The sequence below is a fragment of the Parambassis ranga genome, chromosome 13 (assembly GCF_900634625.1).
Source record: "Parambassis ranga chromosome 13, fParRan2.1, whole genome shotgun sequence".
In the NCBI taxonomy this organism is placed as follows: Eukaryota; Metazoa; Chordata; class Actinopteri; family Ambassidae; genus Parambassis; species Parambassis ranga.
The window spans coordinates 20,966,190-20,983,611 of NC_041033.1; the positions used below are offsets into that span (position 1 = coordinate 20,966,190).

A 17,422-nucleotide genomic window follows, 5' to 3' on the forward strand; every position below is an offset into this window, starting at 1 on the left:
CTCTCTGTCTAAGGTGTGGACATTGTTTTGTATTGACATGGGGGTGGTTCCAGGAAAGGAACTCGGCGCTCTTCTCTCCACTTCCTCCATGCACAGCAGTGCTTCTGTCTGAATAATGCAGCTCTTCTTGGTGGACTGAGGGCTGATCAGACACTACAATGACTCACTATCATGTGTTCAGCAGCTTGAAGCAGCTCCTCCACGCTGCTCACTGAGCAGTGAAATGTCTTCATGGCACTCTAACAGGTCCAGTAGTAGTAGTATTCTATTGACAGTCAAATACACAGGGAGACACTGTGCAACAGCACAGAGTGTTGAGAGAAACTAACACTAAAGCAAAATGTGTTTTTATTCAGTAACTCGAGACAGTTTTCGTCCTTATTTCTTTGTTGTTTCTTTGTGCAGATGATCTCCACAGCACACCCACATATTTCTAGATAACTGTTTATGTCCTCACCAAACATGGCGATCATTGAAGGAGTTACACTCGCAGCAGGTGCAGCGACTTCACCAGACACTTTTCTTGGAAACATGCACGCAGCCACTTGCCAAAACGTTCACCTGCCCTGGGAGCGGGAACCGGTCTGACCAGGTTTTGGGAGGTGCAGAGGGCTGTTGTTGTTTCTTCATAATAAGTTCAGTTTAATTCCCAGTCACTATTAGAATATTGTGTGTGTGTTTGTGTGTGTGAAGAGCAGTCAGTGGTGATGAAGTACTAGGAAGTTAAACACAGAAGGAGAATTGTCCTTGTGTTGTGACAAAAACAGAACTGATGGTTCCCCCACTCACAGTTGTTACAATCTTTCTGCAACTTTTTTGACAAACCTTCATGTTCCTGTTTGTGTCATGTGATGATGTGTCATGCCCGAACCTGCCTGACTCACCACAGATCCCACTAAGATATTTACTGCTTAAATTACCCACTGAAACTGTGACTGTGACTGTGCCTCAGGGCTCTCTGTGATGACATCACACACACACACACACACACACACCGCTGATGGATGAAACTGATGTGCTCAATTTTAGATCATGAAAAAACCCAAACATTGGCATGTTAGTGACAACACTAGAGAGCAGGAGGGACGTCGGTTTCACTCTGCTCATCAGTAGTTATTTACTAGAATGACTAAATAAACAAATACATGGAACGCTGCGTGACTTCTGTCTCAAGTACAGAAGCGTATGGAGGCTACTGTAAAATAAAAGTTTTTTTTTTCATTAATAATGTAATAATAATTCATTTATCTTGAAGGGTTTGACGCCTGAGCCAGAGTCGGCCGTTACAGGCTCGCCTCAGACTGCCTGCTGACACTTGTCGCCTCACCTCCCTCTGGCATTTTCTCACGCTTCCCACAGCCGAGTCTTTCAACCTGTTGCTGCAAAATGTTGCACTGTTTCCCTGGGTGAGCTCTTCCGGTCCAGTCTTTGGCACAATCATCAGACATTTTGAAAGCTGTTACACTTTTCACGACTCCATTTTGCATTCAGTGTGGTTCTAAAATGTGCCTGCTGCACGTGTATGATTGACCTCGTATGATTTTTACTTCAGGCCTTCATGAGCCTGCACATCAGGGCTGATCTCTCTCTCTCTCTCAGTCCATCTCTCCTCAGTCTTAATTGTGGAAATTCCTCCCTGCCTCCTTGTGTGCGGAACCCAATCTCCATAGCCAGGCTCAAGTACCTTTAATGATCCTACCTTGGATAAAATAGAGGTATTATAGTCCTAACGGCAGTTCTGGCTCTTAAACACTGCCTCCATTCATGTCTGAAACAATCTGATTCCCTCTCTGCCTGCCTATGCCTCCTCTCATTATTCCCTCTTTTTGCAGCAGTGTGTCACCCGGCATCGTGTTTGCCATTTCCCCGACGTCTTTCCTCCTGATGTCTGGACAACTATCGATAATACAAACCGGACAGCAGCGTGCAGCTTTCTCTACCAAGTCGATCTGCAGGAGGAGGCCGCGACCCTTCGCCGTTAAAGGACTGACATCACTGCAAGGTCTGTTTCACTTTCACCCTACATGCTCACAGAATCCTCTGCTTTAGTCCCAACCATGTGACTAAAGCATGATATAACCATGCAGCAACAAATTTAAGGGCTGTGGTTGGCACACCTGTAGCAATTACTAGAATCTCTGCACACTCATTAGCTTGCTAAGCTAAGCTACCTGTGTCACTATACACATGAAAAAAATGTCCTTTTAGCAATCAAATTCAGCTGCTTGTCGATCTGTTGGAGGTGACGTCGACACATTTTTGTCACCCGCCGCTTGATGACATGAAGCCAGGCTGAGTTATCATTATTTTATTCATATTCAGTTTAATAACTGCAGAAATAGAAACATATATGACAGTAAACAGCTTTAGTAGGATCGTGTGAGCAAAGAGAGAAAGACAGATGTTAGGGTTGCGTGCACTGAGGCTGCTTTCACATTAAAAGCCTCATAGTTCGAATCAGATTTCTGTGCACGGCTCATGTTTGTCTTTCTTGTCTCCCACATTTATAATTACCAGTGATCTGCATTAAGACTTGAATCTAACTTCAGTGCAGACTTCATTTGCACATTGATACTCTCACATGTATCATGTCACCAATAACGTCGTAGATAGGTCAATAGAGCCAAAAGCCATGTGCATTCATGTCATATGACCACTCATCAGAAATGTTTAAGACCACATCATGAAGCAACCCAGAAAAGTGAGATTTCTGTCCATAGAAACCTGAAACCAACCGCTCCAGTGTGATAATCTGAAGCCTCTCTCCACCTGCCTCTCAGCTCTTTATAGACATTTTTACAATTTTCAGATTACTGCTGAGGAAGAACAGGAGGCTCTCCTGAGGTCTCCAGAGGTGTCTTTATAATCTGACAAATTAAAAATCATTTCAATTATAAATATAAATAAATAATTCCCTGGAATAACTCGTGGATTAGCCTCTCGTTGTGTTTCTGATCAAGCTTTTGTGCGTTTGTGTGTTAAACAGAACAGACGTCCGTTAATAGCTCCAGTTCCTAAAAAGTTGCTTTGTGATTGTCATGTGACATCTGTGAACTAGTTTCAGTCGGTGTTACCACAGAACATGACAGAAAGGTCAGTACCATGATTCAAAGGTGTGTGTGTGTGTGTGTGTGTGTTGACCTGTGAGTCACTGAGCGCCTCTTCTACTCGCACAAATTACCCAACTGAGAAGAGAACTGACATGATGATACATGCCTGAGCTTGGAAACAGGTGTGTGTGTGTGTTTGTGGGGGGGTACGACAGTAGTAACGTCACAGCTGTGTGTCACTGTATGAATGTGTCTGGCCCCTCCTGGGTTAACGTATAAAAAGACCTGCTCCAGCCTCATCTACACATTTACTCCTGAGGATCTCTCAAGAAAAGACACAACTCTCGGACCTTTGTTTGATTTTTTGGGGACGACCACAAGAAGCTTTCTGAGACATGGTTGCTGCGGGTTTGCAGATGCTGGGCACTGCCCTCTGCATTATTGGCTGGATAGGGGCCATCGTTGCCTGCGCCCTGCCCCAGTGGAAAGTGACGGCTTTCATCGGGCAGAACATCGTCACTGCTCAGACTCAGTGGGAAGGAATCTGGATGAGCTGCGTGGTCCAGAGCACGGGCCAGATGCAGTGCAAGGTTTATGACTCCATGCTGGCCCTCTCTCAGGACCTCCAGGCTGCCCGGGCTCTCATCATCGTCTCCATCCTCACCGGCATCTTTGGCATCCTCCTGGCTCTGGCAGGGGGGAAGTGCACCAACTGTGTGGACGACGACAGGGTCAAGGCCAAAATCGGCGTGGCTTCCGGCGTCATCTTCGTCATCACTGGCTTTTTGTGCCTCATCCCTGTGAGCTGGACGGCAAACACCATCATCAGGGATTTCTACAACCCACTGTTGTTAAGCTCCCAGAAGATGGAGCTGGGAGCTTCGCTCTTCATCGGCTGGGGTGCCGCGGCCCTCCTCATCATGGGTGGGGCACTCCTCTGTGCTAACTGCCCCGGCAAAGATAACTACTCTGCCAAGTACACAGCTCCTCGCTCAACTGCACCCAAAGATTACGTCTGAGGAGCAGGAACGGCCAAGAGACTGGAAAGAGAGACTGGGAACACGGAGTTCTGTTTTCAGTGAGGCTTCTTTGATACTTTCATGTCGAGTTCCAGCTGAGCAGAACAAGAGAGAAGAACCACACCCAAGTCAAAATGCATCGACACACGTGGGACTGAGCGAACACCAATACAGGAACAATGTCTGACTTTGTTCTGTTTTCATTCATTTCCTTTGATTTCATTTTGTTTTTATCATCATTTCATTTGTAAGAGTTCTAAATACACAGCTGTCTGAAACTGTAAATAAAAACTTTTTTAATCAACATTCAATAATCACGTCTGTGCTTTTTCCTTTAAAACATTTAAATAATTTAACTTTGAATCTAAATAAAGCCTCCAAAGACGAGATAAGGAGGACAAAAAAAATAAAAGTTTTCACCATCAATGCACATTATAATCTTATAATCTGTTATCCGTGCAGATAAACACACATCAATAAGTGACATTGTCAGTAAAAATCCAAATAATGCACATTTATTACACAGACGTCTGTGTATTACACTAATTCTGTGCTTTGGCTCGGTGCTGCCTGGGTCATTATTTGTCCAACACTGCCCCCTGCTGTAAAGAAAATAAGCACATCCTGTGTGTGTGTGTGTGTGTGTGTGTGTGTGTGTTGCTCACCTGCTCATATATAAATAAGCTACAGCCTAATTTTTGACATTTGAATTTAGTTCATGTTTATTTTTTGGGGTTTTGTGCTCATGCGAAAACAGTGAAACTTGAACCCACAGTTTTCCTGAAGTTAGCTGCTGGTTGGTCTGTGTGAGGTGATGGTGACACGTTTTGACGCAGCTGGCTGCATTTCAATCTCTGTTGTGTTTATTTCATGAGAGATAACAAGCTCATAGTGGGCAAAGAAGCAAACACATGTAAACAGGTGACTCCAGACTGTGTGCACCCATTGATCACGTCTGATTTAGATTTGGGTTTCTGGACGTTCCCCTTTAAAATGACATGCAGTGTCCTGCATCAGACATTTTGACTTCAGTGTGAATATGGCTGCACCCTGAAGCAGCATGTTGATACTGCACCTCTGTAAGATGGTGGTTAGTTGTTTTATTGTTGGCGAAAGCTGAAACTTGAGTTTAGAAGTTTTCTGAGCCACCATTTTGGGAGAAAAAGCCTTAAAATGAAAGTGTGTTTTGTTTGTGACCTTGAAGCTCTGGATTTCCGGCTGCTCAGCACTACTAGAGGTCACAGGTCTCTGTTTGTGGGTAAACTCTGTCCAGCCAATAGCGGCCGAGCAACGTGGTATCATCCCTCATGTCCTTTTTCCTTCTTCTCACACCCCAGGCCATAAATACCTGCCAGCAGCATCCCGCTTGTTTTTCTTTCTGAATTTCTCTCTGTGAGGACACAAAGCCGACAAAAAATGGTTTCTCAGGGGATTCAGGTCCTCGGGATTTCAATGGGTGTGATCGGCTGGTTCATGGCCATCGTGGTGTGCGCTCTGCCCATGTGGAAGGTCACTGCTTTTATTGGAGCCAACATCATCACGGCTCAGACCATCTGGCAGGGCCTGTGGATGAACTGCGTGGTGCAAAGTACCGGCCAGATGCAGTGTAAGGTGTATGACTCCATGCTGGCTCTGCCTCAGGACCTGCAGGCCGCTCGAGCCATGATCATCATCTCCATCCTGATGGGAATCTTTGGATTGGTCTTGTCAATCGCTGGTGGGAAATGCACTAACTGCATCGAGGAGGAGCGCGCCAAATCAAAGGCCTGCATCCTGGCTGGGGTTTTGTTCCTCATATCGGGGCTGCTCTGTCTGGTTCCGGTCTCCTGGTCTGCCAACACCACTGTCACCGACTTCTACAACCCGCTCCTCCTTGAATCACAGAGGTACGAGTTGGGAGCGGCGCTGTACATCGGCTGGGCGGCTGCTGCCATGCTGCTGATGGGAGGGGGGCTGCTGTGCTGGAACTGCCCACCCAAACAAGAACACCCCCACTACGTGCCCAAATTCACACCGGTGAAGTCATCCTCCACATCCCGGGAATACGTGTGAGATGGGCTTCCATCCTTAAAGGGACTCTCAAAGTCACAGGAAGGGCATCGGAGCGCAAATATCAGGCTGGTTTCAACCTGGTTCCAGCTGAAGGATGAGCTCTGTGTTTGTATGTTTGTCAAAGTGACCCTTCTAAACCTACCTGCATAAACAAATGGCTGCATTCCATTTAGTTGTCTCAGCAGCTGATGGTCACACCTAAATGGAACGAAGCCTTCGTCTGTGTCACCTCTAAGTGTAAATACTTGCTCTGTGTACTTAAACAGAAACTTATTTATGTTGATGCTTCACTTTAAGCTTTGAATTAATGAGGATTTTGATTAATTCAATCAGATTTTTATTGTTTTCACAAAGATCTCCTGTACCTGCCTTCACAACACAACGTGTGTGTGTGTGTATGTATTTTCTGCCTTTGAATGTACATTTTTGTCTGTTGTCACATGTACTGTAAATAAAATATATTGGTACCGAACTATTGTAAGCTTGTGATCAATCAATCACATAATTAAACCTAAAAACCAGCATGACAGATGAGTGATAGAATAATAATTAGATGGATAATTGTCCTATAATCTAAAGAAATACAACCATAGAAGAATTAAAATACAAATTCGGAATAAATGTTAATGAAATAATTAGTGGACACACTAAAAATAAAGATGTAATAAAGTAATAATACTAATAATAAAGTGATGATCTTTGCTTTTTTGTTGCGCTTGTTTATCATTTTGATCAGTTCCCATTCGTCCCGGTCTGAGCTGGTTTCAGCGGTCCTTCCTCCATTAACCCCATCGTCTCTGATGAAAGTGTGTTTTGGAGGTCAGCAGCGAGGCTTTGTTTAAAATGAGTGCCACTCCTCTGTAACTTGAAGAGGAGGAATCCAGTTTAACCAGATGAACTCACCTGAGCACATCCTCCTCCTCCTCCTCCTCTTCCTCATTCTGTGACAAACAACAGGCGACAGAGCCGTGTCCCTCTGAGCCAGACCTGCACCTCTCTACCAGCATCTCTCTCTTGCCCCTTCACCATGGGGAGGATTGGCAAGGAAACAACAGCTCAGATCATCAGCTTCATCGGCCTGGTTGGGGTGGCGGTGACCAGCGGGGTCCCCATGTGGAGGGTGACCACCTACATCGGAGCCAACATTGTGACGGGCCAGATCGTGTGGGACGGCCTGTGGATGAACTGCATCATGCAGAGCACGGGGCAGATGCAGTGCAAGCTGAACGAGTCCGTGATGAGGCTGTCCAGGGACCTGCAGGCGGCCCGGGCGCTGGTCATCATCGCCCTGGTCTTCGGCTTCATCGGCTTCGTCATCACATTTCTTGGAGCCAAATGCACGGGGTGTATGAAGAGCGACTCCTCCAAGGCCAAGGTGGTGATCATATGCGGCTGCCTCATCATTTTGGCTGCCGTCCTGGTCCTGATCCCCGTCTGCTGGTCTGCAGCCATCACCATCACAGACTTCCAGAACCCTCTGACCATCGAGACGCAGAGGAGGGAGTTAGGAGCCTGCATCTACATCGGCTGGGGCTCTGCTGCAGTTCTCCTGCTCGGTGGGATCATCCTGACCACTTCATGTCCTCCTCAGAAGCCCATGTACGGATATCCAGGCTACCCGGCAGCACCAATGTACCCGTACACGGGGCCAAACCCGGCGACATACGGCCCCGTGTACGCGCCTCCGTCCAGCGTGCCATACACGGGGACCTACGTACCCAGCAAACCATACGCAGCGCCGGGCACATACTCTGCAGCGCAGTTCATCTAAAAACAGAGGCGTCTGCAGGAACTTTATTAGCAGTTAGAAAGTTGAACTTTGTGTTTCACAACATTTGTGAAATGTAGAATTCACCTTTGAAATCTTTATGAAATGGACACTGTGCCATGAAAGCCGAGCTCACTGTCACTGTATTTATGTCTTTGTCACAATGAGCTGATTTTGTAAATAAAATGATTTGTTTCATGTTCTGTATTTTGAGATCATTCAAAAGAATAAAACCTTTATAGTATTTCCACTCATCTCTTTGTTTTCATTGTATTCATGAAGATGAAATATCAGCAGCAAAAATAAGACAATTCACATATTTTAATAAATTAATTACTGTGTATTTTCATAATAAAACCACATGGTGCTTTTCATCAGCAACGATTAGTGGACTATACTTTCATTTCAATAGATTGATAAAGTTGGATGATCAAACTACTAGAATAATTGGAGGCTCCTTTTCCTTCAGGTCTTCCTCGTCATAGTTTTGTCTCTCTATCTGTTTCAGTGTCTTTCTGCTGGTCTCTCTCAGATCAACATGCTGACCATGCATCCAGCCCTCTGACAAACCTGGTGTCGACATGTTGTTTTCTATGTAGAGTTAATCTGAACAACATATCAGCTAAAATACAAATAAATACAACACACAGATTTTCAGCAGCCTGTCATGTTTGTCCTATGCAGTGGTGGAATGTAACTAAGTATTTGTACTTCCTTACTGTACTTAAGTAATTTAGTTTTTTATGTATTTATACTTTACCTAAGTAAAAATAATTTACTTTATACTTTTACTCCATTACATGTTGAGCTGTTACCTGTACTTTCTCCTCCACTACAGTTCTACAGTGTCTGTAGTTCCTTGTTCCATGTGATGAACACAGTGCTGGACTGATGTGAGGTCAGACTCTGCATGGAGGTGGTGTCACGCTGCCAGCTGTGTTTCTATAATGAGCCTCAGTCATGATGCCGGTGCTCTGGCTCAGTTAGCTAACTAGTTAGCTGCTGTCTGCTAACACAGGTCCATCCATTAATGTCTGATTAACATGAATCATAACATGAATCTACAGCAGGAACACTGACACAGTAAACATGCTGAATGCCTGTTATCAGCAGCCTCTCTGTTCACTTGATGCCCACAGCCTGCCTCATGACACACAGACCTGTCCATAGCTGCTTCTGGACTGAACATGTACATTAACTACACATTTTAATTTTAATTTGAAGATGATTTATTTGATTATTTTAACCTGTTCAGATCCATTACAATATAAATCAATAATATATATTCGTCGAGTGAGTACCTTTAATTTAAATACTTTAAGTACATTTAAAAGTACTTAAGGCTTTTACTTAAGTAGTATTTTATTGGGGTATATATTCTGCTGGGTAATTGTAACTTCCTCCACCACTGGTCCTTTGTCATGTCTGCTGTTTATTGCATGTGTTTCTCTCTCTTCCATCCTGTCTGTCCTGCTCAAGGTGTCTTCCTGTTAAAAGGGAGTTTTTCTTGGTACTCACTGCTTACTTCAGCTCTGGGTTTCTCTGAAGTGACCTAGAGACAATTTTAATTTTTAAAAGGTGCTATTATATACATTAAACTGAAGGACCTGAATTTTGACATCCGGTGAAACCATGTTGTTGTTTTTAAAAAAAGCTGAAACCAGTGACTGGACCTGACGTCCCACTAGCCGGACCAATCAAGCGTTTGGCATTGTTTGAATGAGGCATGTGTTCACAGAACTCATTTACATAAAGACTGACACTATCTCGTCGAAACTACACCTAAGTCTGCATACGGATAAAGTGAAGAATCTGGTCGGGCAGGTAAATCACTGAAGTGTGATGGTTTCAGGTCAGAGGCGGATGGGCATTCTGACTCCACCTTCAACACAGACCTACTTATAACTGAGAGCAACATGCCTCAGTCTTCATTCTACTTTACAACCAAAGCTGATCTTCTTCTGGAAGCTTCGACTCCTCTGCTGGACTCATCATGGTGTCAATGGGACGACAGATGCTGGGCTTCAGCCTGGCCATTTTCGGCTTCCTGGGGGCCATCATCGTGTGCGCCCTTCCTATGTGGAAGGTCACGGCCTTCATTGGAGCCAACATCGTGACAGCGCAGACCATCTGGGAAGGCTTGTGGATGAACTGTGTGATGCAGAGTACGGGCCAGATGCAGTGTAAGATCTACGACTCACTGCTGGCTCTGCCCGAGGATCTCCAGGCCGCCAGAGCCCTCGTGGTCATCTCCATCATCGCCGCTGTTTTTGGGATCATCCTGGGCATCGCTGGAGGCAAGTGCACCAACTTTGTTGAGGAGCCTCGCGCCAAAGCCAGGGTGGCCATCACTGCTGGGATCGTCTTCATCATCGCCGGCGTTCTTGTCCTGGTCCCTGTGTGCTGGTCTGCTCACACCATCATGAGAGATTTCTACAACCCCATCCTGACCGACGCCCAGAGGAGAGAGCTGGGCGCCTCGCTCTACATCGGCTGGGGCACGGCTGGCCTTCTCATCCTGGGCGGTGGCCTCCTCTGCAGCTCATGTCCACCCAACGACAGCCCCGAGTATCCAGTTAAGTACGCCCCAGCCAGATCCACAGCCACCAGCCGGGCCTACGTCTGAGAGCTCCAATCTACTGAGAGAGACTGCAAATTCTTTTAGTTTTCTTCACATATCGCCTTCATTCTGAGTTCCTGGCGCCAGTTTGTGTGAGAAATTCAGAATACTTTGTTAGAGATGAGAGAGAGGACGCTCAGGACCGAGATGTGGTCGGAAAACCTTCCAGCAGACATCATTACTGGACTGAATGAGACCTATTTAATGTTATGCTTAAACTGAATTATGAAACTGATGAAAAAGTTTGATGGCAACACTGTACAGAACCTCTGTGTGAATTTATTGTATAGGATTATATGTGACGATTCTTTTTGTTTAAATGACAGCTTTATACACTGATATAATAAAAACATGTACTCACTGATCTTACCCTGTCCAAGCGTGCTTTTAGATCACACACAGTTCCACACAGTGTTTCTACATTCACACACTTAATTTAAAAAAAAAGAATGCAGTGACAGAAAACGGTAAAAAAAACAACATCCTTCAGTTTGTTTAAAGTTTTCAAGCAAACGTTAAACTGGTCTGACCAGTTCCACTGCATGAACTGTCAGTGAAGTGTGTGTGTGTGTGGGATGTCTGAAACTACCACACACACACACACTCAATGTAAAAGTCTTTGCACATATTTGAATAATGTTATGTGGGACGTTCTTTTGTTCCTGTTTAGCCCTATGAGAGATAGCAGTGTGTCCACACCCCGTCTCTATGACAGCAGCTGCTTCGCTGCTCTGTGACACACAATTCTTGGTATTTGGTATTTCTTCTGAGAGTCTACAAAGAAACAACGTCATGTTAGAGGTGGTAATTTTATTCTATCTCACACATTCAGCAGAGAAAGAGTGAAAAAAATATACAGTCATAAATTTATACATACATTTTATTTGTTTAAGACCTCATCTTACAATAATAATATCTAGGTGCTTTAAAAAAAACAGCCTGGTCGCCTAGCAACCAGTTCAGAAAAAACTCCCTTTTTAATAGGAAGGAACGGTGAGCCCTGAGCCCTGCTGTTGTTTTCAGTTGTTATAAAAAACAAAGGCCACATTTTGTTTCCAAAAACGTTTTCCATAAAGACGACATTGTTTCAGTAAATGTGTGCGTCCACAAGTTTCCACAAAAAAGCCACTGAAAACGCTGCAGTACATATGCCAGGCCTGTTAGTGGCGCTGTAACGTTACCACACCAAAAACAGAAAAGAAGCACACAAAAACTGGTTTGTAAACCAAAAATTATGGTTTTTATTTTATTATTGTTGGTTAAATCTACCGCTATCGACAGGTTAGACTGAACACTGGGCAGGTCAGAGGTCAACATGGAGGCAGAGAGACAGAGAGCGAGGACACACCGTTAATCACATCACATACAGGATTAGTATCACTAGCAGTGCTAACATTCTCATTAGTCATTGTTTCAGTCGGGTGATGTTTTTTCATTGACAGATAATTTTAACTCTGAGACCGCAGCTCCAGACATGTGTCAGTGTGAAGTCATCTGCATTTTGTCTCTTTATTTGGGGGCATTGTTTATTGTTGATACTACTTAGAGCTAGAGGAAATTACCTTTGCATTACAAACAAGACGTCAGCATAGCGCAGCAGGGTGTGTGTCACTGGTGTGAACTGGTGTGAAACACACCCTGCTACCTCCACCATCACATTCCTCTAAGCTGGCCTCCGCCATCAGAAGGTGCCCTAACCTGTTATATTTAATGATGATGAGTAAGAGATGTCAGAGTACACAGTGACACACATATCAACACAGCTCAAAAAACACCGAGACATATATTTAAATTAAAAACACAAGAAGGAGCTGAAAGAATCTGCAGTTTATTATTAGGTTAGAAATGTAATCCCTGTTGGCCTTGAAGCTGCAGTGATGGTGTCACTCTCCTCTCCTCAGCTTACAAACTGTTGCATTTTCTGTTTGCAGAGTGTAACAGTTTTCATCTCCATCCAGAAGAATAATTGAAATCCCAACCTTTATTGTCTCCACACACAAAGAATCCTGCACAGCTGGTATTCGTTGGCTGAGGTTCTAATATGTCTTCAGTAGTTTGGCTTTCATGCCTTCCATTCTTCGTCTTCTTCAGATGCATACATACACACACCTGGTAATATTCTGCCAGAGACGCTCAGAGAGAGAGAGGAGACGATGGCTTCCATGGGGATGCAGATGCTTGGCTGCGCCATGGCTCTTTTTGGCTGGATCGGGGTGATCATTGTCTGCGGTGCTCCCATGTGGAGGGTCACAGCCTTCATTGGCAGCAACATCGTGACAGCGCAGACCATCTGGGAGGGCATCTGGATGAACTGCGTGGTGCAGAGCACGGGCCAGATGCAGTGTAAGGTCTACGACTCCCTGCTGGCTCTGAGCCCAGACCTCCAGGGGGCCCGCGCCCTGGTGGTGGTCTCCATCGTCACAGGCATCGCAGGGCTCCTCATCGCTTTCGCTGGAGGAATGTGCACCAACTTCATTTCGGAGCAGAGGGCCAAGGCCCGGGCCTCGGTGGCAGCAGGTGTGGTGCTGATCATCAGTGGGATCCTCTGCCTCGTCCCTGTTTCCTGGACTGCCAGCATCATCATAAGAGACTTCTACAACCCCGCGCTGGTGAGCGCCCAGAAAAGAGAGCTCGGAGCCTCTCTGTACATCGGCTGGGGGGCAGGGGCTCTGCTGGTTCTAGGAGGGGGGCTTCTGTGTGCAAACTGCCCCAGGAAGGAAGATGATGCCCCGTCAGTGAAGTACCTCATAAATAAGTCTGGAGGAAACAGCAAAGAGGAGTCATTTCCATCTTCCATACCGACTAAGACATACATCTGAAGGATCTGAAGGCAGCAAAGGATCATGAGGACTGTTTGTGTTTATCCTCAACAAATAAAAGAGGCTTTACTTGTTCAGTAAAATAACACAAGACGACCTACAGTGAAGGAAATCTGCACTTTGAACGAAGCAGCTCCCTGCCTGAGATTTCTTTTCTTTTGGTAGTGAGCATGTAAAGTTAATATTATATATTATATTATATTGTTTTGGTGTGGAAAGCGTGGGTTTTAGTTGAAAAATACTTTTTAAAATTGCACTTTGTGTTGTTTTCCACAATAAATGACAGTTGATTGTATGTTTTTTTTCCTCTGGTGATATTTATTTTGAGAATACGCCTGTGGTAAATGAACCCTGACAAAACCTGTTTGGCAGGTACTTACCAGAGATCATAATCAAGGGAGGGGGAGGCACAGGTGGCCGCCTGCACTTGAAGGCTTCCTTCATGCCTTAGGGTATCAAAGAGAGTAAATGTGTGACAAAAGACTTGATTTAGATTTGCATCATCTTTATTTTTCACTTTATTTTAAAAGAAAGGTTTAGATTTTGAAATGATGACAGCTTCCAGGTGAACAGTTCAGGCTGCGGGTCAGAGTGAAACCAGGTCAGATTGTTTCGATGATGTAACAGGAAGTGTCTGAACAGCCCGTTCAAACCAAAACGTGACCAAAACGACCGTGCTCAAACGTATCATATACTCATCATGTAAATCGTCACACATCAAGTTTGCAAGACCATTATTTTATTAATAAGCCAATTGATTACTAATTACAAACTAGTGTGAGAGTCATGATAATGACCCCTTTTATTATATAAAAAGAAAATGAAACCTTTAATTCACCAAACTTACATAACAAACACACAACATAGAAATCAACAAGCAAACAGGGACAGTGTGAGTCAGTGGTGGTTAACAAAACATAATGACATTGACACTTGATCACAGGCAGGCATGAGGGGAGTTCAGGGCTAGGGAGGGGGGTGTATGAATATCTTCATTCAAGCTTTAATTAAATCTTCAGAGCATCCTTCAATGTTCATTTTCACTATGACCTTGCAGTATTTGTAATTTGTTGGTCAGATCTAAAGTACTTCAAAGTATTTATCATGTTGATCTTCTGTGACATGCTGCCCCCTGGTGGCTGTGTGTGTGAGTGTGTGTCTCCATGGCTAGAAAATCCCTAAATATTTGTGCAATGACATCACTTAGAAAGAAGAAACAACCACAGCGTTGTTAAAAACACCTCTGTGATCTGCACTGTGTCTCTGTCAACGTTTATCTGTCTTTTCTTCCCATTAAATGAACATTATTCTGAACCCTCTTAACGTCCCTCTGAGTAAAGGTCCTGTGTGTTTTTGCAGGAGTCTGCCCGGTCTGCCATGGCTCTGGAGGAGCTGGGCATCAGTCTGTCCATGGTGGGCGTCGCTGGGACCATCCTGATCTGCGCCCTGCCCATGTGGAAGGTGACGGCGTTCATTGGCACCCACCTGGTGGTCATGCAGGTGTTCTGGGAGGGCCTTTGGATGACCTGTGTGAGCGAGTACACGGGCCAGATGCAGTGCAAGCTCTACGACGCCCTGCTGGACCTGTCGCCTGACCTGCAGGCGGCCCGGGGCCTCATATGCATCAGCCTGGTGCTGGGATGTCTGGGATTCCTCATCTTCCTCCTGGGAGCCCGCTGCACCAACTGCATCAGCCACCCTCACATTAAGGCGAGGGTGGTGCTCAGTTCCGGGGCCATCTTCTGCCTGGCATCCCTCACCACCATAGTGGCTGTTGCATGGACAGCCAACTCCATCATCAGTGATTTCCACAACCCTCGAGTCCCCGAGGTGCTGAAGAGGGAGCTCGGAGCAGCCATATACATCGGCTTTGTCACATCTGGGCTGCTGTTCTGTGGGGGGGCCATTCTGTGCACGAGGTGTCCTCCACAGAGGGCCAGAAAGTTCCACTCTGGTGGGTACACACAAGCCAAGACGCACACACACAGCAGCTACGCCATCAAGAACTATGTGTGAGGCCTAAACACACACACACCAGGGTGTGTGTGTGTAAGCACTCAACACCCAATCATGTATGTTATCTATCAGCCCACAGAGATCTGTTCAGATACACGGAAGGTGTGTTTGTGTGTTTTCTTTGTGGTCTTTAAAGTAGAACATTTTAGAAATAGTATTTTCAGTGTTTAAAGGTTGTGTACGTGTGATTTGTGTCTTCAAAATAAAGACAGTAAATAAAAGCCATGCCTAATATGAGTCACTGTTGTTGTTCTCCACCCAGTAGCCCCACAGAGGTATTCGCTTACACTCCTACTGACACAACCGACCTCTTTCAATCAAGTTTCCTCTCGGCTCCATGGCCAAAGATTTAGAGCACAGTGGAATCTTTGTTTTCACTTCCACGCAGAAACTAGGAGAAAGGGATTGTTTTGAAACCATGGCAGAGCAAACAGAGGGATTTCCCTCCTCCACCCCTTCTCCACCCAGCTGTGCCTTCTTTTCAAGAATCCCAGAGAACTGGTTTTCACTCTCTGAACAGACATGCAAAGCAGACTGACACACATTCAAATTGTCTCTGCCTCACACATGAACACACACGTTAAAACAACACCCCACCCCACAGCGCTCCGCTGCCAGCTGTTTCTAGTTAGGCAGCCGGGTCTGCAGTGAAGAGGAGGAGGAGGACGAGGCCGGCCGGAGTTATGGAGCGGCAGCTGGAGCTCGCTGCCCTCGGTCTGGCTGTCACAGGGTGGCTGTGTGCCATCCTCACACGCTGCCTGGCCCTGTGGAAGGTAAGCGGCACCCTGGACAACAGCACAGCCACTCTGCCTGCCTACTGGGATGGGGTGTGGCTGGAATGGGATCACTGGGACTTGGCCCACGATGGCAGCCTGCACTGCTCCTTCTACCAGTCTCTCCTGTCTCTTTCTGGAAGTTTTCGTACATGGAGAGCCCTCATCATGGCCGCCATAGGAGCTGGGGCCTTTGCGTCAGTGATCGGAGCAGCGGGGTTGGTGTGGTTCCCCAGGCGTGGACAGATCAAAGTGTTTTCTGGTAGCCTCTTTGTATTGTCTGGGATCCTGCTGCTAATTCCTGTAGCCTGGACGTGCCATCACACCAGTCAGCCACTGGAGGGGGTTGTGCTGCTGAAGAGAGACTGGGGACCTGCTCTGTACCTGGGATGGATCTCCTTTGCCTTGATGCTGGTCTGCGGGGTGTTTCTCAACACCAGGTGCTCCAACACTGAGGCGCAGCCCGAAGTGGGCCGGTACCCGAATCAAGAGGAGGAGGTGAACCACCCGCTGAGTCGCATCAACAGGACTGCACTCACACACAGCCAGTACGAGCGCAGATCAGAGCCCATCTGAGAGGACTGTGGTGGGATGTTTAAGAGTGTGAGTGACTAAAGTGGAATGAACATGGCTGTGGGTAGATTTGACAGCTGAGCAGACACATGCAGCACATGTTGGTTTAACACTGGTTTAACCAGGAATGAAATCACCACTAGAAATATGATGAATGTTATTGATCAGAAGTGGGAACGACTTTGATTAGGCATCTTATTTTACTTCTACTGAAGCTGCATTTTTATTGGTGCGCTGTTTTACATCCAATCATCATCACAATTCAAAAACCACTGTGGAATTTAAATACTTGACACTACTGTAATGTCCTCAATGTGTTTTATAATGATCCTGTACCTGCGTTGCTCTACATTAGAGCAAATGCAAGAGTAACACTGTGAAATAAAGTAACACAGATGATTTACATATACACATTTACATAATTTGACCTTAGTTATTTCATAATTCTGAAACATATTTAGAGGAAAGAGGAAGAGCAGCCACAGTAGGCTTACAGAGTGTTTTTAAATAGGCTGCAAACTTGGCTGGACAATTAGATCAGAGCATACAGATGGTGCACAGCAGATGTCAAAGATGAAATCTGACCGAAAATATGTAAATATGTTATTTATTTTGTAGAAGAATTGAAGAATCCTTCAAATTAACTTGATAAAATGACTATTTAAGTGGCCATTTTGGAGTTGTTTCTTTATTTCCTTGAGAAAATACGACAATAATTCTAAAATAAAAACT

General features: G+C 45.3%; 7 protein-coding genes across 7 annotated transcripts; all 7 read left to right on the plus strand.

The window, feature by feature from the left end:
* Positions 1-3,333: 3,333 nt before the first annotated feature.
* cldna (claudin a) lies at positions 3,334-4,380 on the plus strand. The gene has a single exon (XM_028419760.1). The coding sequence runs from the start codon at positions 3,446-3,448 to the stop codon at positions 4,067-4,069; it is 624 nt and encodes a 207-aa protein (XP_028275561.1). The 5' UTR covers positions 3,334-3,445; the 3' UTR covers positions 4,070-4,380.
* A 1,079-nt stretch (positions 4,381-5,459) lies between these two features.
* LOC114444995 (claudin-4-like) lies at positions 5,460-6,582 on the plus strand. The gene has a single exon (XM_028419915.1). It carries the CDS (start codon positions 5,486-5,488, stop codon positions 6,119-6,121), a length of 636 nt encoding a protein of 211 aa, XP_028275716.1. The 5' UTR covers positions 5,460-5,485; the 3' UTR covers positions 6,122-6,582.
* A 492-nt stretch (positions 6,583-7,074) lies between these two features.
* Positions 7,075-8,133, plus strand: cldnf (claudin f). Its single transcript, XM_028420434.1, has one exon. The coding sequence runs from the start codon at positions 7,149-7,151 to the stop codon at positions 7,890-7,892; it is 744 nt and encodes a 247-aa protein (XP_028276235.1). The 5' UTR covers positions 7,075-7,148; the 3' UTR covers positions 7,893-8,133.
* A 1,666-nt stretch (positions 8,134-9,799) lies between these two features.
* Positions 9,800-10,873, plus strand: LOC114444884 (claudin-4-like). The gene has a single exon (XM_028419763.1). The coding sequence runs from the start codon at positions 9,883-9,885 to the stop codon at positions 10,513-10,515; it is 633 nt and encodes a 210-aa protein (XP_028275564.1). The 5' UTR covers positions 9,800-9,882; the 3' UTR covers positions 10,516-10,873.
* Positions 10,874-12,640: 1,767 nt separating this feature from the next.
* On the plus strand, positions 12,641-13,440 carry LOC114444410 (claudin-4-like). The gene has a single exon (XM_028418923.1). The coding sequence runs from the start codon at positions 12,663-12,665 to the stop codon at positions 13,326-13,328; it is 666 nt and encodes a 221-aa protein (XP_028274724.1). The 5' UTR covers positions 12,641-12,662; the 3' UTR covers positions 13,329-13,440.
* Positions 13,441-14,702: 1,262 nt separating this feature from the next.
* cldnj (claudin j) lies at positions 14,703-15,344 on the plus strand. The gene has a single exon (XM_028419664.1). The coding sequence runs from the start codon at positions 14,706-14,708 to the stop codon at positions 15,342-15,344; it is 639 nt and encodes a 212-aa protein (XP_028275465.1). The 5' UTR covers positions 14,703-14,705.
* A 525-nt stretch (positions 15,345-15,869) lies between these two features.
* Positions 15,870-17,360, plus strand: LOC114445471 (claudin-4-like). Its single transcript, XM_028420554.1, has one exon. It carries the CDS (start codon positions 16,028-16,030, stop codon positions 16,691-16,693), a length of 666 nt encoding a protein of 221 aa, XP_028276355.1. The 5' UTR covers positions 15,870-16,027; the 3' UTR covers positions 16,694-17,360.
* Positions 17,361-17,422: the final 62 nt, after the last annotated feature.

Excerpts from the sequence above, each read along its gene's own strand:
- cldna (XM_028419760.1), top strand. The coding sequence starts at position 3,446 with ATGGTTGCTGCGGGTTTGCAGATGCTGGGCACTGCCCTCTGCATTATT.
- LOC114444995 (XM_028419915.1), top strand. The coding sequence starts at position 5,486 with ATGGTTTCTCAGGGGATTCAGGTCCTCGGGATTTCAATGGGTGTGATC.
- cldnf (XM_028420434.1), top strand. The coding sequence starts at position 7,149 with ATGGGGAGGATTGGCAAGGAAACAACAGCTCAGATCATCAGCTTCATC.
- LOC114444884 (XM_028419763.1), top strand. The coding sequence starts at position 9,883 with ATGGTGTCAATGGGACGACAGATGCTGGGCTTCAGCCTGGCCATTTTC.
- LOC114444410 (XM_028418923.1), top strand. The coding sequence starts at position 12,663 with ATGGCTTCCATGGGGATGCAGATGCTTGGCTGCGCCATGGCTCTTTTT.
- cldnj (XM_028419664.1), top strand. The coding sequence starts at position 14,706 with ATGGCTCTGGAGGAGCTGGGCATCAGTCTGTCCATGGTGGGCGTCGCT.
- LOC114445471 (XM_028420554.1), top strand. The coding sequence starts at position 16,028 with ATGGAGCGGCAGCTGGAGCTCGCTGCCCTCGGTCTGGCTGTCACAGGG.